Source organism: Myzus persicae, unplaced genomic scaffold (assembly GCF_001856785.1).
Source record: "Myzus persicae strain clone G006 unplaced genomic scaffold, MPER_G0061.0, whole genome shotgun sequence".
NCBI lineage: Eukaryota > Metazoa > Arthropoda > Insecta > Hemiptera > Aphididae > Myzus > Myzus persicae.
The window spans coordinates 426,617-450,029 of NW_019104045.1; the positions used below are offsets into that span (position 1 = coordinate 426,617).

At 37.3% G+C, this 23,413-nt stretch overlaps 3 protein-coding genes across 11 annotated transcripts in view; 1 reads left to right on the plus strand and 2 right to left on the minus strand.

Moving 5' to 3' along the window:
- Window positions 1-527: 527 nt before the first annotated feature.
- LOC111038012 (zinc finger MYM-type protein 1-like) lies at window positions 528-3,238 on the minus strand. Its single transcript, XM_022320927.1, has 2 exons — window positions 2,814-3,238; window positions 528-2,684 (listed from the first exon to the last, which is right to left on the minus strand). Exon 2 carries the CDS (start codon window positions 2,679-2,681, stop codon window positions 528-530), a length of 2,154 nt encoding a protein of 717 aa, XP_022176619.1. The 5' UTR covers window positions 2,682-2,684; window positions 2,814-3,238.
- Window positions 3,239-6,919: 3,681 nt separating this feature from the next.
- On the plus strand, window positions 6,920-16,008 carry LOC111038009. Of its 3 annotated transcripts, XR_002604930.1 has the most exons (3): window positions 6,920-7,134; window positions 7,221-7,693; window positions 8,666-9,437. XR_002604930.1 is itself a non-coding variant. In XM_022320923.1 (2 exons), exons 1-2 carry the CDS (start codon window positions 7,026-7,028, stop codon window positions 8,902-8,904), a joined length of 348 nt encoding a protein of 115 aa, XP_022176615.1. In that variant the 5' UTR covers window positions 6,920-7,025; the 3' UTR covers window positions 8,905-9,437. The 3 variants fall into 3 exon arrangements, 1 of the variants encoding a protein (XP_022176615.1); XR_002604931.1 differs by lacking the exons at window positions 7,221-7,693; window positions 8,666-9,437 and adding an exon at window positions 13,197-16,008; XM_022320923.1 differs by lacking the exon at window positions 7,221-7,693.
- The window catches only part of LOC111038007 (optomotor-blind protein-like), a 50,159-nt gene continuing 36,760 nt past the window's right edge, over window positions 10,015-23,413 (minus strand). For 3 of the 7 annotated variants that reach the window (XM_022320918.1, XM_022320916.1, XM_022320917.1), the window contains exons 4-9: window positions 20,634-20,699; window positions 17,468-17,614; window positions 17,227-17,303; window positions 12,474-12,676; window positions 12,162-12,386; window positions 10,015-10,826 (exon numbers count right to left, since the gene is read on the minus strand). In XM_022320918.1, coding sequence (XP_022176610.1) covers window positions 10,057-10,826; window positions 12,162-12,386; window positions 12,474-12,676; window positions 17,227-17,303; window positions 17,468-17,614; window positions 20,634-20,699 — 1,488 coding nt within the window. In that variant the 3' untranslated portion in view covers window positions 10,015-10,056. The remainder of the gene's footprint in view (window positions 10,827-12,161; window positions 12,387-12,473; window positions 12,677-17,226; window positions 17,304-17,467; window positions 17,615-20,633; window positions 20,700-23,413) is intronic. The other 4 variants (XM_022320922.1, XM_022320920.1, XM_022320921.1 and 1 more) reach the window with 2 other exon arrangements.

Below are 23,413 nucleotides of genomic sequence, written 5' to 3' on the forward strand. Positions count from 1 at the left end.
TTTGGACTTAAATTATCATCGTGATGATTTGCTAAACTAGTCTTAAAGTATCACCCATCATTTTAAATTTCTCTTATTCTAAAATCTTAAAGTAACGAAAATTGAGATTTTTTTTTTTCAGTTATTAAATTGTATTTTATTTCATACAAGTATGATAGGATGACACAACTCCTCCGCTCAGAATCGTTTTTCGTTTGCAATGATTTATCATTCAATTCAAATATAACACATCCATTACAATGACGTCATTCTGCATGTACCACGTTTTGTCCGCCCTTTTTATACATATTTGTGTACTTAATTTATTAAAAATCTACAGGATCCAACCCATCATCCGAGAAAAAATAGATAGGAACAAGGTTTTACGGTTTGTTACAAAGAACTCAATTGATAATTATACTATGTAGATAGTAGATAGTCCAGTGGCGTGCGGTGATATTTTATGTTGGGTAAGCGCTAAAATAAATTTCAAGTTAAAACAAAAAAAGGTATTTTATTGATAAAAAATAAAAATTACAATCTAAAATTTATTTATAGATAAAATCCATTCGTCTTTCTTGTTTTAAAAATTCGTTAATAACTTTATCATAAAATTCTGGATGATTTTTTTCTTTATGCAGGAGTTCCTTTTCGATTGAAATTAATGATAATGAACTAAGTCTTTCTTGCCCTTGTGTAGATCTTTGATACGATTTAATTCGTTTTAATGCCGAAAAAGAACGTTCAACTGAAGCTGTTGTACTGGGAATAGTTAAAATTAGTTGACCGAGTTTAAATACTTCTTGGAACGCCGATATTAAATCATTCATCTTAATTTTTTTGACTAAATCATATGGATTAGTATTTAAAAATTCTTCAGATTTATATAATACAATTAATTCATTTCGTAATCTAATAAAATCAAATATTTCTCCAAAATTTGATTCTTGCAAGTTTTCTAGAGCAGAATTTGGAAATTCGTTCGTGTAGTTTGAATATTTACTTGGGTCAATTAATGATAAAAATTCAAATTTAATTAAAGAACCAAATCGCGCTTGCAAATTTGTCAATATGTTATCAAATATTTCATTAAAAAGTACTTTGTAAAATGTTTTCGGGTCACGAATTTTACGCTGTAGTTCAAAATCGCCTTTATCTGATAAAACTGTTTCCCATAATTTTTCAAATAGATTTAACCTATAATTTTGCAGTTGACATTTAGTTTCTTCAATTTTTTTCACACAGTATAAAATATCTAAACGTTTAGTTTGTAATACTTCATATAAAATATCAGTCAAACTAAATATTTTACTAAATACTATTAGCAAAAAGTATGTTTGTCGACTATCTAAAAAATTGATGAACCCTTGAGATAATACTATCGCTTCATTATCCCAATCATTAGAATTATCTAATACGTGTTGAAAAAACTCTATGAAATATGAATTGTATTCGTGAACTGTATTTACTAAGCGAGAAGAAAAATTCCATCTAGTCGGCGCATTTTTTGGCATTTTTTTTCTTGTAAAATTAGATAAAGCATGTGTACGTTTAGAAGATTTAGTAAAAAATGATCCCATACCAGTTAGTGTTTGAAAAAAAATCTTACAGTCTTTTATATTTGATGCTGATTGTGAAAGTACAAGATTTAATGAATGGCTAAAACAATGGACAAATAATGCTTTTGGGTAGAGCTCCTTTACTTTAACTTGTAGTCCTCCAACATGACCACTCATAACGGCCGCTCCGTCATAAGTTTGAGCTACTAATTTATGTTTTAATTCATACCTATTAACTATATCAATTACGTGTTTCAACAAACCGTCTGCTGATCTATCAGCACTAACATCAACAAATGAGATAAAACGTTCATGTGCTTCCCCGGTTTCATGATGGACATACCTTAAAGTTGTTGATAATTGAGACAGATTTGTTATGTCTGAAGTTTCATCTAATAATATTGCAACAAAATTAGTATTTTTTATTTCTGATTCAATGGACGTTGATATGATGTTGCTAACTGAGCAAATAAGATCATTTTGAATTCTATTGGATGTACCACGGAATATTTTTGATGTTTCTAAATGCACGTTTAAAATAGAATCATAAGATGATAATAAATTTAAACAACCGAGGAAATTTCCCTGATTGAAAGAATTAACTCTTTCATTGTGACCACGAAATGGTAATTCGTGAATCGCCAAAAAACAAACACAATCAATAAAACGTTTTAAAACGTCTCTATTTTTTTTTACCAATTCATTATGGCGTATTACATCTGAACGTCTTTGTTCATCAAGCTGCAAATCAATTCTAGATTTTCCAAACATTTTTAATTTTAAAACAGAAGAAATATGTGTTTGAGATCGTTCATGTTTTTGAATACCATTTGTTAAATTATTTAAATTAACAAAACCACTATGAGACCAAACATTTTTTTCCCTGGTAAATAAAACACAAGGCCAACAGAAAAGTTTATTTAATTTTGCACTACCAGTCAACCATGGAGTATTTAAATAATTAGAAATATTAAAATGACGAATGTAAACTTTGTTTTTTTCTTTGTGATTAGATGTCAATTTTGGAATTTCTGGACATGGTCGACCATTTTTTACAATTGTTAATTTTTCATCAACATTTTTTAAATGAAATTCATTTTCCAAAAGATGCTCGATTAAGCAATTGTTTGAATCAGTATTCATTGTCTATAAAAACAAATATAAACAAGGCGAATATAATTTGATTCCTCTTAATTATAATAATTTTATTTATTTAAATAATAATTATCTATACCAATTCTATAAAATTATGCAATAGGAATTTAATATACTTACATTAAAAATGTTTGTTCAACACCAAATTAACTATGAAGACTTGTAGACACGTTGACGGTTGACGACAAAATAATATATTTATTATTAGTATAGTATAGACAGTATAGTTAAAACTTATAATAAGTATATTGATAACAAAAATAATCCGATATGCATCGTAAGAATATTGGAATTCCGACAATTCCGTTTTTAAAAATATCGATAAGCGCTCGGCATAGCGCTTTCAACCATTACGTAAAAACGCGTATATCCCCTTCTACCACAACTGGTCATTCCTATAAATAACGATATGGGAAAGGCAATCTAAAATACTAGCGCTTCTGTAGAGAAATTGCCTATACGAAAAAAAAAAATTTAATTTCTTTCAAAATCTGATAATTTTTTTTTAAATTGAATACAAAAATAAGAATTATTAAATATTTGTAATTTTAATGTAAACAAATTGTTATTTAACATCAGAAATATTAATCTTTTAATTTTTTCCTTTTTGGCTGGGCATGCGCCGCTTACCTAGCTTGTCCTGACCGCACGCCACTGGTAGATACTATCGTTTAATTTTGCCTTGTATCATCGCAATCAACTATACCAAATGCATAAATACAGATTGCATTATTTTTATATGCAATTTTTAAATTTATTTACTCAGACAACATATTTTTCAGTTTAAATATTTATTTTAAAAAAACTCACTACCAACTGTATCATATTGTATTAACTTTATTACGTCGTTTTTATACTGGTCAGCCACCCGTCTAAGTAAATACGTTAAATTATATATATCGATCATAATATGCGCTGTATAACAGTGAGTTCTTAACATATTATATAGGTACCTATCATATATTGTAATGCGCATTCCGTACATATTTTTAAACGAAGTGCAGACGCGTATTACAAGTACGAACATTTGTATAAAATAAATAATATTGCAAACACTATATAGGTACCTGCATAGCTTATTATAGGTATCATACATTTGTACACGGTAACCGTCGATAGCTCACAGGCTGGTTAGACTGGCGAGGTGGAGGGCACAACCGCGCACAGCGTACTTTCATTGGTATAAATTCCGTGGTATTATGTATACCTTAATACCTATAATAAATACCATCCAGCTATTATGCTAGGGGAGCGATTATAATAATATATGAATATGCTTTTTTTTTTTTTCGAGATTACGATTTCTCCGATAGATATTAAACCTTCTCCTCGATTTCAACTCCCCGTTCTCCTCCTGCGCACAATCTCCTTATTATCATCCAGACTCTTTTCTCGTTTGAAAATATTTAACTATTGAGGTATTTCCACAATCTAGCATTTGTTATCAAATATTATAGTTGTGCACTTTAGTGATCGCGGAACTGAGACGTATAAATGCGAAACTCGACGAGTGAATACGAACGAGACTTCTTCGTTCATTAGTATTTATTTTATTATTCGTTATGGTCATGGTCATTATTGTACATTGGCATTATATACGAACGAGGTACTTGTAATTACTCGATAGTAGTTAATACCCAATACTCACAATGGCACTCTGAATAGATGTACGGTATGTACATGGTTTTGGTTAGCGCAAGAGTCATGTGTACTTACTTACCTAATTGAAATTTGAATGATATTTGTTTTTGCTTGTGCATATAAAATCGCCTCTTTTACTAATAAAACAGCCTTCAGTCTATCGTTTTGTTTTTAAATAATTATTTCAATTGCCTACTGTTAGGAATCGATATAGGCTGGTAGCGGATTGTGAAACCTATCTATTTTACAGAAACAGTTACATTTTAATATACAGACAAACACTCATTCTCGCGATACTCCAAACAAGTCATTTTAAAACGAATTGCATAAGATATACAGTCATTGTAAGTAGTATTTGAAGATATGGTGTGATACCTATTATAGTGTTTTTTAATCCTATGAAGAATTAGCAGTGAAATTAAATCTATTTGAAATTTGAGGTGTGACCAGGAATGGTATATAACTATATAAGTAGTGGCACATCAATGTTGAATTAAGATATTTTTGCGATACAAAGCACAAGTTCAAATCGGTCCAATGTTACGTTCCAATAATTGATGATAAAAGTCGATCGAGGAAATCAACGTTTGAATAAAAATTATTTCGAATTTCGGGATTTTACACTTTACAACAACATTGGGTAGGTAAGACTCGGCTGAAAGGGTAGGTGACACAGGCCCACGCATAGGGTGGCATTTTCAAAGCAAAGATAATATTGTTATTTCAGAAGCGATAAAATTTGATTTTACCCAGTGTACCTACCTACCATCTTCACTTGAGCCTTGGATTGAGTTTGATTGGAAATTGTATTATTAAATCATATGAACCCGATAGGAATAAATTAAGATACAGAAATATTTGTTGATCATTTTGGTAAAAGGTCACTTCTATAATGTATATAGGGAACGGATTTAAATGTCCCAAAAACAAGAAAAAGCTTTTAAAAATACGACTTAATGCATTAATAATATTACATAACTGTAAAAAACGTCCTGATTTTTTGAAACAAAAAATCCATTTGTATACTGTTTTAAATAATTGCGTATCGTAAATAAAACGGTACGTGGAGGAAATTTCCTTTGACAGACCTTTGTACAGCCATCTCCTATTTTGTCTGATACATAGATCGACAACTACTGACAGACAATATCTACATTTGAATATTTTGAAGGTACATAAAAAAGATATTTTTTTTTCTTATATTGAAATAAAAAATAGATTCGGCGAGTGCGAGAAAATCCTTGTTCAGTATTACTATACTGTGTAGAGTACATTCACACAAATTGGGATGGTGGGTGGTGGTGTTGATTCTAACGACTTCTGCCAGAGACCACTTTGATACTAGTCCGTCGCCACTTCCTACTCATCATACCATTATAAATAATAAATATACACGTATGGGTACCTACGTACGACGTAACTAAGTGTATACCTCGAGTGACGGGGCCGCCCGCCGTCGCGTCGCTCCTAAAGTGTAATTATTTGTCAGAGGAGTTTTTTTTTTAAGTGATACCGGTTTTATTATCGTTTTAACACGGTTATAATAATAGTACTCGTCGCGACTCGGCCTTATAATCATAACGCGCTTCTGTATAACCGTATGTATATATATATATATTATTATATTATACAACAGCAGTGGCTTGGACGTATGGCTGGTGGATACACAGATTTAGACAGACAGCTGGTTGTCGAAATTGTTATTGCTGAATGATAATTATTTGTACACTTTAATACCTACGCGCACGTCAAGTACTGTCTCAGGCGGATATCACTACCAAAGCTCTCGGTGAAAATCGACGATTTGGCAAAAGAGCGTCTCGAACGGTGTTAATTTGTAAGCTGCAGTCGTATTAAATGTAAGTTTTGATAGTCCGGAGAAATTTGGACAAAGTGTGGAGGCTAGTCAAAGTTAGTCGCACACTCCCCACCATCCCGGTAAATGTTGATAATAATTGATTCTATGAATCAATGACCTTATAAATCCCAAAAATCAACTTATTGCAATCGCTTATGAATTGATCTCTACAACTCACAATTTTTCTGTTGCAAATTGAACAAACAGGACTAACTTAATTCCACACATACCGTGTACCATCGCATATACAGGTGTAACCCCCTAAAACTGGGATTTAGAATCGGATTTTAGATTTAGTGCTACACATCAAAAGTTGTGTATGTATATTAGAAACCGCGGTTGAATTAAAAACGTATTTTTTATCACATTTTCCAAGTATATATACGTGTAAAATCGTACAAGGACAAAATACACATCTTTCAGAGAACTATAGGTCCCATCATTAGAAGAGTCGGTACTTAATACTTGTTTATTATAAACTGCCATATATGCTGCGATAGACTGCTATACTATATTACATGGAATTAGTTGCGGTCAAATGATCGTTTTGTGGGAGAGGGGGGATATGATTGAGTTTTTAACATGCGCCATTTGATTACTAAAAATATAATTTATAGTCATCGTAGATCTTAAACATCGAAAATAAATCGTGGGGGATCTATCCCCTCTCTTCCCCTCCCGTTCGACCACCACTGTACGGAATAGTTGTAGCTACAAAGCCGCCTGCAATATACCTACAGTTTCGCGACAAAAACCGTAACCACTGTCTCTATAGCCAAAGGTCTGTGTGTAATGCCAAAATCGAGGAGACCTGAGAATGTCATGCGACGGAAATGGATTGTTACAATCCTAAAACCGACCGCGGACGAGGAGGCATCATAGAACACCACGCTGCTTTCGATCGTGTTCTGAAACTAGTGGCGCAGATGTATACATATTTAGGTACGTATACATTGGGGAATCGCGTCCGGCGAAATGTTCCTAACCACGTATACGCCATGGTAACCCGATATTTGTCCTATGTGTAGGTAACCGGTAGCTCTATATATGGTACTACCGCGGGTCGACAGCAGCGTCGCAGAGACGATACGATCATTGGTCGATCGCGATCGACGACCATTGCGGAGTGCCGCGGCGTCGAACGAAACCGAACGAAAAAAAAACAAAACAAAACAAAACGAACAATACACATCCTCCTCCTATAACCAATAATAATAATAATAACGATAAAAAAGAAAAAAAGTAAGCGATTTCCATTTATATAGGTTGGTTACCGCAGTCTCCTTCGGTTATATGTATATATATGGGTACCTCGCGCGCGAATACGATCGGCTTATAATAATAATACAATTGCAGCACACTGCAGGTACCCTCCAAACGATATATATATTTCAGTGCGTGTACACATATATATCATATTATTATCATACCTGCGAACATCCGCCGCCAGTTCAACGATTTCTCCGACAATTTCACCGAGACACAATGCATAATATAATAGGTAATATGAAATATATATTTTTACAGTATAATATACGTCTTGAGCGTAGTGTTGTGTGTGTATGTGTGTGCGTGTGTGTGTGTGCGTAACGAGACGAGTAGACATTTCGTATTCAACAGGTATTACACGAAACTGCAGCGGTGCAACGGTGGCGGTATGCACTCTGCGATTATATTGATATTGTTACATTATATACTTTTTCCACTCGCGTTAGGTAACATTTGAATTCAGACACATCAGCGATGTGGACTTTACCCCTACATCAAAAACGTACACGTTATTCGTTAATAATAATTAATAATTATTATTTATTCATTTTAATTTTGAAATAATGACGGTGGGTTATTGCCCCGCTTTTAAAGTACTTAATAACGAATATTTTTCAATATTAGTAAGAAATAGTTCCATGAATTATGCATAACACTTTACTATTTCCCAATATATATAATAAATAATATTACAATTATTTTTGGTTTAATCAGAAGAAAGATCGAAAGAGACTTATGAGTAAGCTAAAGTCCCCGATTTCCAGCAATGTCACCCATAAAATACACCATTTGGGTACGATTGTAGGAACATTTTTGATATTATGAGTATATGTAAACTATAATATACTGTATTGGTCCGTGGATGTAAAATTAGGCACCTGCGAGGATTTCGATGCGGACACACTATGCAAACACAAGCAGTAAATATATCCTGCGAAACAATTGAGAATATTATAGCATTTTGTGTGATATGCCTACGATAGAGATGAACGATTATTTTATGACAAAAAGCATATTGTGTTCAATAATAATCATATTTTATTTGATACCAAGCTATTAATATCATAAATAATGATTATAGAAGTAATTTTTAATTCTGTATATAGTATATACGCAATAATAACCATTGCTCGAGTCTTAAAAAAAAGTTGGCTGATTAAGTAAAATATGTAATTAATACGTTATTAATTATTTTATTTCGTAGGTTTGGCAACGTTGCACCGTTATTCGAGGACAGTCAGCAGCAATTCATACACACATAAGGTCATCCCTATAATTATTCGTTCTAATGACTCACCAAAAAATATAGAACAATACCGTATTATAACAAGGTGTAGTTGCAAGCAATTATATTGCATTAAAATTGTTCTAAAATCAGAATACTTACTTATACATGTGGATAAAAACACAAAAATTGATATTTTATTTTCTTCGCACAATTAGATTGACAAAAATTGCAGTATTCGTTTTTTGATGGACATATCCGCGAATTAGTGACATATGTCGCCATTATTTGCTTGTCTTACTACAATAGCATCATTTTTCACAGCGATTTTCAAGGATTTTCGTTAAGTAAATGGAGCAAAGATAAACCTTTGAAGAAAAAAAATGTCAAACGCTCATAATTTATCATGTTTCTGTATTTATGTTTAATTATACTTTATCTTTTTACACAAGAAAAATATTAAGTAGCACACAACAAATATAATTATATTACATTTAAAAAAAAAAAACATCGGTTGTAACCGACTTCGCCAATTTTACGGTTCAAAAATTTACAATAAGAAGTCGGTAATAATAATAGTCACTAACAAAAAGGATATGTACATGTCATGTAAATTTTTTCAAAATTTTTTTTCCAAAACGTGAGCAGATTTTTTTTCTCATAAAAAGTCCGTTATTAGCACCAGTTTTGAAAAAAGAAACCGCATAGGAACAGTTTTGCATTAAAACACGTTTTGTTTTTGGCGAAATATTTCACTTTTAGACGATACAATTAATATATTTTCTTTTCAAATATTTTACTTTTAGGAACATATTTTTTCGTCTTGAATGCCAGGGTAGGGTACAATATATAATTTATAATAATATGTATTTATATAATATAATAATAGATGGATATTCTTATCTATTACTATTTGGGAAAACCAATACAATCTAAAATTTCTCCGCTATAACTAATGAAAAAAAAAAACACTATTTACTTGTTTAAATAATTAAATATTTATAAGTTAAATAATATTATTATACTATTGCACGTTTTCGTATTATAGTTTCTCTATAATATATTATATTATTATTTTATACATTCCCTAATCAATAAATATATTATGTATATAATTATTATCTATTTATAATTTAATATACTAAAAATGCCTTATTTATGTATAATGTATAAATGTAAATAATTTTCTACAATAACGAAGTCAAATATATAAATATTATATATAGGTTTATATATATATATATATTAAAATATATACAACATAATAGAAACGCGTGTTTGTGAGTGTAATACGTATGTGTGATGAGTGTGTGTGTAGGGTNTGGGTGGGTGGGTGGGTGGGTGGGCAGGCGGGAAGGGTTATGCGTGGTTTACTTGACTATCGCCACTGCTTGCTGTTCGTCGGCGGCCGACGCAGCTGCTGACGCAGAGTCCAGTCCGTTGACCATTTTCTCGATGGACTTCAGCTCGCTACTGGTCGGCGACGGCTGATTGGCGGCCGTCCGGTGATGGTGGTGTTGGTGATGTTGGTGTGGCCGTTGCGACGGTGACACGGACGACTGTCGCGGCGGCGGTTGTAGCTGTGCCGATATCGGCGACGGCTGTGGCTGCGACGAATGTGGTGGTGGTGGTGGCAGCGGCGGCTGCGGAGGAGACGTTTGCCGACCGCCGCCGTTGGTTGGCGACTGCAGGTCGAGAGGCGCGGGCGGCGGCGTACTGCCTGCCGACGAGCACCGGCCCGGCGTCACCGTTTCGAAGGCCGAGCCGACGGACGACGGGTGGAGCGGATGGTGAAGGCCAAGGTGGTACGGGTGAAACCGGCCCAGGCCAGCGGCCGCGGCCAGTCCACTGGTGGTCATCTTGAAGGGGTGGCCGCCGCCGCCGCCACCGCCGGCCGCGGCGCCCTGTAGGTAAGCCTGAGTGAACAGCGAGCCCGGGTGGTGAGCGGCCAGCGCAAGCTGAGCATTGAACAGCAGGTTGGTGGTGGGGCTGAGCGCGGACGGGCAAAGCGGACCGCCCAGGCCAGGGCCACCGGGGTACATGCCGGGATACAGGTACGGCAATAGGTGCGGCGACGGTGGGATCGGTGGTCCGAAAGACACGTTCGGTGACGGGTAGTCGCTAGGGCTGTGTCCTGGTCCTGCGGGAACACAAAACGCATAACATGAATATTGTGGGCTATTGTATAATATTATGTGAAGCGTTGCCACTGTTCTCAAATAATGGCTGCTAACACGATCGATCTGTGGGTTTTATCCGACCATCAATGCAGATTTCAGGGGTTGTCCATGAAATATTTTTTTTATTATATTTAGGTTGGTTACATTTATTGGAGAACATTGATTGATCATCGTTTCCCAAAAATCTCAAGGATATGTCATTTCCCACGTCGTTTTAAAGATTTAAAAGCTTACACTAATAGTCAGTTCGTGTTTACTTAAAATATAAGATTTATAAAAATGTTACTCGTGGACCAGGGTTGGCAAAAAAAATATTTTTAATCTAACAAGAACTAGCCTAGCACAATAATTTCGTTTATAACGTTATTGCGTACCCTGCAAAAAAGTATTTTTATACAATACTTAGATGTTTTAGATAAATATTTATCTTAGTCGTGTTTTATTTCTATTAAACTCTTTATTTCCAAAACTTATTTGATATAAGGACTTTGCGAGAACACGGATAAAGAGGGTTAAGCTAAAATCGTGCACTGGACCGATCTCATACGGGCACCCTCTTAAATATTTTATGCTGTATACGTTTTGGAAAACAGTAGAATGTTATTATTCTCGTGAAATCGTTTGTTTACGGTTGAAGTTCTCTAATAATTCTAATCCATCTTTACTGGGCATATTGTAAGCACGTCATGCATATTTGATATACTTAATATATCATACATAAGGGTATAACTATTATACTTATCACTTATATGTACACCTAGCATATAAAGCATTGAATCCAAAAAACGCACTTTTTAAATAAAACACAGGTCAAAACCACATCATTTTTTTAAGGTCGTTGAATTCAAAAACTACACACTTTATAATTAATGATACACTTTCTTAAGAACGAAAGTATATAAAATAATGTATTTAGTATTATAAATAAAAATATTAAATGAAATTATCAGCTTAAATATATACTCATTAGTCATTAGTCATTACATACGAGTTAAATATTTTTTTTTTACAAGCTACTCAATATTAATTTTATATTTTTGTATAGACTTAAGTCATTTCGAGTGTTAATAATATCATAATTTAAAACTACTATTTTGGTAATCTTGGTAAAAATGTTTGACGTTCATATAATAATACGTAGATTTAAAAATAGTATGCGATATTTAAGATGTACAATGAGCGATAAATTGTGTGATTTTAGTCCATCAACCTTTCTGGAGTCAAAATTATAAGTGTACGCTTTTTGGATGCAACGGAATAGTCAAGTAAAATAGTTTAATGAAATTGTTTCTTACCAGAAGGACCAGCTGACTCTTTGTCGGACGGCGAGTTCATTCTGTCTCGGCCTGATTCAGAACAACTGCTTTCTTGTTCGCTGTCAATTTCCTGCTGGTGAGCTTGTTGGTGGTGATGGTGTTGCAGGAAAGCTGCGTGGTGAAGTGCCGGGTGACCGGCCAGGCGCCTCCTCATGGCATCCTCCAGGAGCAAACTACCATCAGCCAATCCCGAGAACCACGAACCTATTGATTAAAAAAAACCCACTCATTTTAGTAAAACCAAAATCAAAATCATCAAATTGTGAGATGTATGTGGTGAACTGGACTTACCGGGTTGGTGAGGTTGGTGGTGATGGTGGTGGTGGTGGGCAGAAATCGGGGAGTCAGGGTCTCCTCCACCGACCACGTCCAGTGGTTTGTCGTCCTCGTGATCTGAACCTGAGGGCTTTTCGTCCTGGCTTTGGACCGTTTGGCTGCCGTGTCGTTGCGCCGTTAACATTGCTTGCCTGAAAACACCATTACGTTGTACACATCTGCAGATTGACAGAAAAACAAAAATAAGCTTGAAACGATCTCTACGAAACGACTGTTAAGCTTTATAGTGTCTACTCGTATATATAATAATATACGATCAAAGAATCACGTGGTTAAAAAGTTTTTTCTCTCATTTCACGCGAATGATCTTGGATAATCGACATTTTTATTTTCTTTGAACGGAGTTATGTATTTTTTTTATCAGTGGTTGGATGTAGCGTAATACTAGTAGTAGTTGTTTTCAGCAGTAGTGCTATTCGCGATGGAATTAAGGCATTTATCTGTCCCATAATAATATAGGTGTACACCATAAGCCTTCTAAAACACGACCGACGCTCATTATATACACTGAAGAGCAACGTACCTTCTTTAACTGTCGAACGTCACCCGCTCCCTCCTGCTGCAGGAGGTCTGTCACGTTAAGCCCAAAACGAGTAACGACAAATTGCATTATCTCGTTTACCGAATTCCCGTGTATCTAACCATATAACGTATAATTATTTAATTTTTTTTTCACAGTAATAAGGAAACGCGCGAAAAGGAAATCAAAAAAACGAATCCAGCCAGTCTCGACGATAATTTCTTTACCATTTTCGGCCGGAGATATAAAGCAGTACTATGTAGCTGTTCGCTAATGGATTCAGATTGACATTTGATTACGGTCGGGCGCTACAAAAATAATAATCGTTCTACGGATCCGTATATGGCACTCCGCCGCCTAACCAGGCGCCATATACACAATGATATTATTAGTATATTACGGACAATTACAATTATTATTTGTTAAGTCGTCAGTGTAATAAAAACGACCCGAATTTGGAATGGAAAAAAATAACTTGAATTATTGAAACCATGTTACATAGGTATACCTAACATAATATTATGTTAGAGAAGGGATACAAAAAAAGTTGATCGGTTTAACTATACTTATTAGTTATTATAGTAATTAATGTTGTTCTTACAACATTGCAAACCCGGTGTACATGTGTACCCCCGCCCCACGAGGATGATGATATTACGATGACAAAAGTCGTGGACCTCGACCATTATGATATTTTCTGATTTATCGGTTCGTGTGGGCCAACTTCAGTGAGCGCTGGACCTACAGTGTCACTGACGAAGAATCTATGTGCAAGTGTGCGTATAGGTTTTATGTAATTACTTTGTTCCTTTAAACTAGCTCTTGGTCGTACTTTTAAACAAATACAATATATTTTCCAAGTCCGGCCGTTACGTTTCAATATATTTTATCATTATTATAATTTTCAACGGGCTTGAAAATAAATACACCGTGAACACAAGGTCGTGTCGATTATTTTAGGTGTCTGCGCAGAAAAATAATAACACTCATATTGTAGGTTCCGACGAGTGTGAACAATATTATATTATTATACACCACAACAAAGCCCATTGCACACCAAATCATAATAATTATTAATATTGTGTTTTGATGGAATTCGGGACACGGAAGTACATAACGATGACGAATAGCGATACATATTTTGATATAGAACATTGTTAGTCGGTTCGACCAAAAACCTCTGTATAATATGAGCATAATACAAACGATTTAAGAAACGCAAAAACGATTGCCTACTTAAACTTGTCTTGGAGAAAATCAATACGGTACACATGTGTATATTAATAATAATAATAATACCAATGGTAATATTATTCTACTAATCGAGCGTGAAGCGTTTAACGGATGCGGATAAAACGACGAAAATTAAGGTAAAAAACGAAAAGATTAATTTTTTTTTTTATCAATGGAAATCGCAGCAACGGCAACAGCAGCCGCCCGGACAAAAAACAAACAAACCGAGTGGCTCTGCCGGAGGCGGCGGAGGTAATTTATTATTACAATATTTCTGTCGGCCGCCTCCTCGGCACCTAACCTATTACTACTACTACTACCTGCTACGTACATGTAACATGTATTATTATTATTATTATTATTATTATAAACGTACACACACTCGCACATTCTCTGCCGTACATTATTGAAGACCTAGTCGTTGTTGCTATGCTCCGTTTATACCCACATTATACACACACGCGCTTCTTTTAATAACAATATTATAATATGTACCCGTCGAGGTGTGTGACGACAACGACACGATAATATTATTATATAGTTACCAAGGAGTCAGGTGCGAGTGCACGCCATCAAGTCCCGGGCGTCGAACGAATTAGACGAGGCGGTATACCGAGGTAATACGTGACCAAGTATAGGTGCCAGGGGGGTACCGCACGCGAAACCGGACGACTTGACCCGACCCAGAAAGCCTCCCAACCTGGGTGGGGGTGATGTGCTCGCGTATTATTATATTATATTGTTGTTCTTGTTCAACGATTATATCGTCTACGATCAGGGCTAACTGACGTCGTCGGGAGGTGAAGCCATTTGCGCCAGGAAAATGTGTTCAGGGGAGGTGGGGTAAATATTAGGACTAGGCCGCAGACTAATATGCTAGCCTGACTTATATACGCCGACCTTTAGCTGGTGTTCTTTCAGTACGCTATTCTGAAATGTTTGTGAAAATGTTTTTGGCCTTTTTTCGCGTTACGGTATGCCTGTACGCGAAATAAATAAATAAACTGTCAAACGTATTGAAATTTTAGCATAAGCGTTTTATCGACATTATTCGAAAAGCGTAATTAAAAACTTACGAAAAATGAACGTTTGCGGTGAAAAGTTCACAAAATGTTATTTACATTTTTTACGTAGTCGTTTATATACGGTCTTTGGTGTAAACGATAGAACTCGTGTGCGGGTCACGGCACGGCGGCCGAGTATACAATTAAAATGCTCACGGAGGGTCACGGCGAAATTATACGCGGGCCACTGCAGTAATATCCCCGGGGAACGTTTAAAATGTTTCGAGTTATGCGGTTATATTTTTTTTACCAAAGCCCATCCCACCCATCACCCACACCGTTCACCTATCTTACCAACCGGGGGGTTTTCAAACGCGCGGCGGCAGTATTCGTATATAGCCTTTTGCATACGGAATTAAATGGGCCGCGAACGGCACCCCCTCACCCACCTCCCAACCGACGATAATATCCGTCGCATTATTATTAGATATATCTGGTGGGCGTCGACTTTTTAAATTAAAAGGCATTTCGCGACGACTCTATAATATACACTTGCGACCTTTGCGGTGTCATTAGTGGGATCTCCTCTCTTTTTTTAGTGAACAGGCGCGCGTGTGAGTGTATATATATACGTTTCTTTTCGTCCTTTCCTTTCAACCCTCCCCCTCGTCGCTCCGAACTATCCGTTTGCCCTCTCGCCTCTCTATATACCTAACTAACATAAAGGCTAAACTATACATAGTAATAATAATAATAATAAAAAAAAATACAAACGCACCGTCCGTGTAGTAATTCGTGCGGCTCACCCGAAACCGTCTCACTCACTTTGACCTTTATCCCGTGACGACGACGCCTCGCATATCATTAAGTTGTATTGTACACACACATATATATATAAATGAAAAAAAGGCAAACCGAGCCGACCGACTAATACTAAACTAACTACTGAATAAAAGGGTGGACAATTGTCGGCGAAAAATCGATAAACGACTAATATACGGCGGCGGCGATAATAATATAATAATATCGCTTTTGCAGCCTTCGCTCAGTATCGTAACATTATTATGATTGTTATGTTTTAGATTGTGTGTGTGTTTGTAACCTTTTGTTGTTTTAGTTTTTTTTTTTTTCATTACGTTTTTTGGATTTTTTATACGTGCGTAGAATCGATTACTTTATAATATTATTATACATAGTGTAACATAATATTTTAATAAGCGATGCGTTGTGTTACACGCGGACGAGCGGCAATAATCACGCGACAGTGACCGCATTGAAATCAACTGATAATAATATAATAATAATATATTGTGTTCACATAAAATTATTATAGTAGTATTAGTACCTATACAGATAAGTCATCTGGATCGCGCGCGTCACACTTTGAAAAAGCTATTACACGGCGGGTTCGTTATAGCACACACGCGACGTGACAGGACGAAATCGTATCGCGTAAAATATGGATGTGTGTGTGTGTGTTAGGTATTATAAAAATAATCGTACTTCCGACCGGTAAAAAAAATAATAGTAATAATAATAACAACAACGATGGAAAAAAATAAAAATGTAAATCGTATATCGTTCTGTACACGTAGTTTTTTGTGTTTTTATCGGACGATCGTTTTCACGATTTGTGTATGTATGTGCATAATAATATCACAGTGAACGTGTGCGCTCGTCATATTATAATATCAATTGAAGGTAATTTCGACGGCAAACAAAGGGGAAACGGTTTTGGTTTTCAAACCACTAATGATGATAAAAATACGCATAGTATTGTCGTCTACGACGGTTTTTATAATATGGAATATGTTATATAATATTCGTTATTATGATATCCGTAATATTATTATATATGTACATCGAGACATGAATTAGACCGTTTGCATATAGAGTGCCACAATAATGCTTAAATGTGCGAATAATAAACAACAATGCTTGCGGTACTCACTTTTTTTCTCGTTTACCGGCACCGGTGTCTCGGAACCCTTTGGCGAACGGATTGTTGTCGATTTTTAACTGAGTTATCTATAATTAGAAAATATACGTGTGAATATAGGTACTTCATAACAGTTAATGACTTACATCATCTTTTTACGACAATTCAAATGATTAAACGCAAATTATTAATCCTTCGCATGCCGAGATTAATAAAATGCTACGAGAGATAAACAGCATAATATTTTAATTACCTTTTCGTTTTGATATGCCGTAACGGCGATGAACTCGGTTTCCTTGAACACGTACGTACGGAAAGTTGAGTAGGGCAACTTGATGATGTCGTTGGCTCTGACTAGATGGAAACGGGGCTGGTATTTGTGCATCGAGTTCAATATGGTCTAGAGAGAGACAGAAAGAAAAGATACGATGTAGATAATTTATTACACTTGAAACGCGCGACACGAGGTGGACGCGAAAGGGGCCGTTTGATATATACGCGCGAGGCACCTGATGTGTCGGGACACAGGTGCCGATTGGCCGGCGATAAAAGGCTGTTTGAATTATTAAAAACCCTCGTATAATATACGAACACGACACATTAACAAAATGTGGAGCGACACATCCGGCGAATTTTTTTTCACCCCGAAAAATGGCTGTTACGACAATACGCACAATGCACAATATATATAGGTCACTATATACAGTTTGGAATCACCAAAGTATATACATATTATACACAGTTGCCCCGAAACGGCACGATTCGGTTGTATTTGTGGCTGTGTAACTAACAAGCACTAATTAAATAGGTAACGAAAAAAAAAACATGAAAACTTCCCCCGCGCACAGTACAAATTATTTTTGTTACTATCAATGTATAATTAATTTTCGAAATACGATTTTTGAATAATTAATAACCGTCGGGGTATTTTTGTTTTTAACATTTATTCAAATAGTGCCATATAGTAATATATATTATATTGTACGATATTCGTGACAACTAAATACAACGATTAAATACAACCGAAAACGGATTAATAACAGGGTATTTAAAAACACCCGTTTACGTATTTTAAAAGTTTAACGAGTAAAAAATAATTAACCGTTCGTATCATATTATTTGATAAACCTAATTGCAGGTTTCCAGTGTATACGAATTAGTTTTGTCGACCGGCCGACGATCGCAATACAATATATAAATATATTATAATATACGACACAAGCGCATAATACACCCGCGCAGCAGCACATAACAATGTTATATCATACGAAAGCCTACAAGCACGGATGCAATGCTAATAATAACATGATGTATAATGTATTTGTACGAGTAAAAGGACTGTATATGATATAATAAGAACAGCGGTCGGAAATCGATAATCGATAATATTCCGATTGCGATCGATCGCATGAGTAATCTCCAACGCCGAATAAAAATATAACGTATAATATGATAAACGTGCAGCCACAGTACCACCTTCGTGTATACATGATATAACCTCCGAATACAACTGGGTACGGCCGTAGAATCGAAAAAGACAATTTTTTTTCCTCTTTAATTCAGGGTCACACGTGTGTCGTTTTTCGCGCCATTCCGCTTTTATTTACAATATAAAACATACGATCGTGTATTAATATTGTATACGAACTACGAACACACCACCACCACCACCGCCACCACCATCGGACGTTGGTGGCGACGGCGGCGCCACAAAAGACGCCGGCTCCGACGATGTGTGTGTGCGCGCATACATACGGGTCGTGCTGGCGGTCGCCGGACCGGAGAAGAGAGGAGATCTAACGATACAAGATATACGTGTAAACACGAGCGACGTGTGTGTATATGTGCGATGATAGACGGGGAGGACAAGTCTCGGGACTATATACTGTGGAATTGAACAAATCGAACGACATACGCGCCGGCTCGTGGAAGAAGGAAGGGAACTGGTCGTGACGGTCCACTCGCTCGCTCACTCCTTCCTCCCCGCGTCTCACTGCCTGACCACAGTACGTATGTACATGTGTGTGTGTGTGTGTGTGTGTGTGTGTGTGTGTATAAAAGGACTAGACGCCGGTCGTGTCCAATTATCCTTGTATGTGCGTTCCGTTTGACCGGAGACACATGATATCCGTTAACTCCGCTCCCTCCACCCCTGCCACGCAGTGTTCCTAAACCGGGACAGCGAGAGCTTTCGCGCGGGTCCGAGCAAATAGATATTTATACATATAATATATATATATACACACGCGATTTAAAAGTTTCTCTCGTTTCCATCAGGGCGTCCTCATAGCCCGTCCTTACGGTGTAAGAAACGCAAGATTCGCGAAATAAAATCGGACCCCTTAACACGCACACACACGCCGCCGAAACGTATAAGACAGTAGAAATGGGACGACGACGAATGCGACGAAGTACGGAAGTCGCGAGAGTATAACATTATATTATATTGTATTAAATATAATATATTATTTAGGTACCTATAAACAGGGAAAGAGACCCGAACAAAAGAAAACCCCTCTTGTCTCATTGTTTCGACGAGATAATATTATTCCGTATAGACAGTCGTGCGAAACCCAACCCGTATAATATACGAACGACGACGATGTACGCCATCATGTTACGGCTCGTATAAGTTGGTACGGAGGATGAAGCGAAAAAAAAACCTGTGACCGTGTGTATATAATAATAATATAATATAATACAAACGGCAAAACGCACACGGGTCGCCACAATCAAGTAGGTATGGGTGGGTAGGCATTATATCGTATAATATATTATATCAACGGATGAGCGGGACACGGACGATAGCAGTATAATAATACAATATTATAATATATACAATATATGTTTATAATATACCTATTTAATATAAAATAATTGATATGGCCGACGACAATCGTCTCGGCCGTCGTCGCGTTTATTATATTCAAATCGGACGCACGCGGACAGACATCATTTGGCGCCACCGCCGCCGCCGCATCGTGTTTTTCATTCAACAAGACCTCCGCCGCGTCCGGCACGTTCTCACGAATCTCTCACGGCTGCAGCGGCGGCGCTGGCCTAATCACTCGGGGTCCACCACCCACCTCCCCGCCGTAGCCCCGCAGTGGGCCCCCCGAGGCATTTATCTCGTTAAAACAAAAAGATAATAATATCGTGTGTATACCACCTATACGTGTGTGTGCGCTAACTGCTGTATTTTAACCGCGCGAGATCGGAGAGAGAGATGTATAGTTTTAGAGCGATAGAAAGAGACGGTAACAGATAGATAGATAGAGAAAGAGTGACGGAAAGAGACGACGATAAACTCGTTCCGCGTTTTATGCCTGTTTTATACTGCACTATATGATATTATATACTCGAGAGAAATATTATATTATATTATTATTACTATATTGGTAGTGTAATATTTTACGTACCTCTGGAAATCTGTGGAAACGGTTGATAGGTCTGTTTATGGTCTGTAGCGAAAACTGATTTAAACCCTAATAAACAATAACGGATTCAAGCAATATAATCATTTTGGTATTAATTATTGGATTGTTTTGTGTGTGTGTGTGTGTGTGTGTGTGTGTGTGTGTGTGTGTGTGTGTGTAGTATGTGTGTGATGGCTGTTATAATAATAATAATTGTGACAGGGGTAGGTAACATCGGTCAATATGGATAAATATTATTCGTATCAAAATCGAGTCGATAAATGGCACGAAACGCGATAATTCAATTGCACGACGGGCCATTTTCGGTTTACGTGGTTTTAATTTTTCCAATTTCCAGTTACCACGTTGGTACTAATCCCAATGCAGTCACGTATAGATTATTTAACAGAATATTGTTCAGGTTTCAACCGCATTATTTATAAACTATATGAACTTTTCGTTTCCGATCCCACCGGAGTCGGTCTCTCGAGAAATCGTCCTGTGTACGTGTTATGATGAATTCTAATTATTATTCCACGGCTTATAATAAAAAAACAAAAAATATCTCAGCTCAAATCAAACAGCTATACACAGTGCTATATCACTATAAAAATAACTATAATAAATACCTACTACACGTCAATGCGCAATTCCCAGTCGATAAAAATCTGCACACGAGTCCGAGTTGTACGTGGTGATGTTTGGTGAAGGGGGGGGGGGCGAAAACGAACGGACGTCATTATGCCGCCACGATTGACGTACCCAAATAATAAATCGCATATTATTCGAAAACAGTTTGACGGTTTGGTTTTTTTTATTTTCATTCCGTCTCTGGCCGGTTGACGCTCGCGTCGGGGCCGTGTATGGGGGGGTATTACGGTTGGCGTACTTTCACACCCAACGCACGTAATCCACCGGTACCGCCGCCGCCGTCGGTTTCTCATCGTTTTGTCTCTGCGTTTGACCGTTGCCCGTCGTCATAGTGTAACGCGCAATAATATATTATAAATATATATATATATATATTACACGCACCGGTGGCGGCGGCAGACGTCGTCTGATTAGTGTGCTGTCGTCGTCGTCGTCGTCACCGTAGTATTATACCTCCATACCGCTGCTATACATATATATATATATATATAACAATAATATACACAGCCGAGTGTGTGTGTGTCTCTTCGCATTCGTTTTCGGCCCCGACGCGACACGACTCGAGTGTCCGTTCTCCCCCCACCCCCCCGCCTCCGGGGTATATGTTCCGACGACATATCACGTACCCACGATGTGCAATATTATTACGGCGAAACATAATATTATATAATACGCGTATATAGGTACACGGATATAATAATGATATTGTACGCCCATATTATGCATTATACGCGATTCGAGTATTATATTATATTATATGCGTTATATATACGTAAACGCCGACGGAATGCGAAACGAACAGAATGGATTTGGCGGCGGCGACGAGACGGTGGCGGAATAGATATCGTTGTATTATTATTGTTATATGACGAGTTCTTTATTTTATAGGGCCCGAAGAGGAAGGGAGATGGACGTTACACGTGCAGGTTTTTCGAGAAAGAGAGAAACACACACACACACACACACGGGCGGTGCGGCACAAAAAACAAAAGGACCGATCCCAATTATAAAAACTAAATAAAATAACGTGTATATACGAAAAGAAAACGACCGAGACGACGACGACGACGACGACGACCGGGTAAATATATGCGTGTGAACATTAAGGGGCCGCACCTCGGACGAAAGAACAACAACGACTGCCGCCGCCGCCCGGTTGTTATCACACGACTAATGACACCTACTGCTGAGGTAGCCGGGCTGCGACGCTCACACACACACACACACACACAAATATTATATATGTACACGAGAGAGTACTAAAAAACAATAAGAGGGTCCCGTGTCCATTAACACTGGCGTTATTTATTGGCCGCATAAATATCGTTCGGGTGGCCTTTATCTCTGTCGTGCGCGTGTGTTGGCGTGCACACGAGGCCTCGTTTCGTTTTATTGTTATTAACGCGCAAGCGGGTCCGGTTCGGGACGAAGCACGAAGACGACGGGACGTCGTGCCCCGCCGCTCTTCCCCCCGGTCGGTCGTTTCCCCAAAAAACAGTAATAATAATAATAATAATAATAATACACTATTATACCTATGTACGGCCGTATACGCAATAAAATAATACAAGACTCGTGGGGAAACACGGGCGACAAGTCGTCGGAACCAGAGACGGTGCGCGTGTGTGAGAGAGACCGAGGCGGACGGACATCGAGAGAGAGACCGAGACAGACGGAGATCGAGAGAGATAAACGACACGTATAATCGGCTGACGACATCGCGCGACGACCGGGTGCAGCGCCAGTAGCCGCGCCAGTGTGTGTACCGACGAGTATAACACGTGTACACGTTTCGGTCGTTATACCGATTTGAATAATATTCCGGTAACACGGAAAACGTTTTCCGCCGGTAAAACGACGAGTCCTCCATCCAAATATCAATATTATCCTCCGTACAATATACGACATAAGTTGTACCCGTTTAATAGTGTGATTTTTCGACATCGCCGCACAATAGCTTCCGTCCACCGCCGTCCTCGTCGTCGTAATGATGTGGAGGAGATTCCGAGACGTCGTTCGCATATCGATGTCATCGAGGCGAGTCGTCGAAAACGGTGAAATATTGTGTTGTTGTACGGTGAACGCGTACCGACGCGATTTGTACGCAACAAAAAAATATATTTCATCAACGC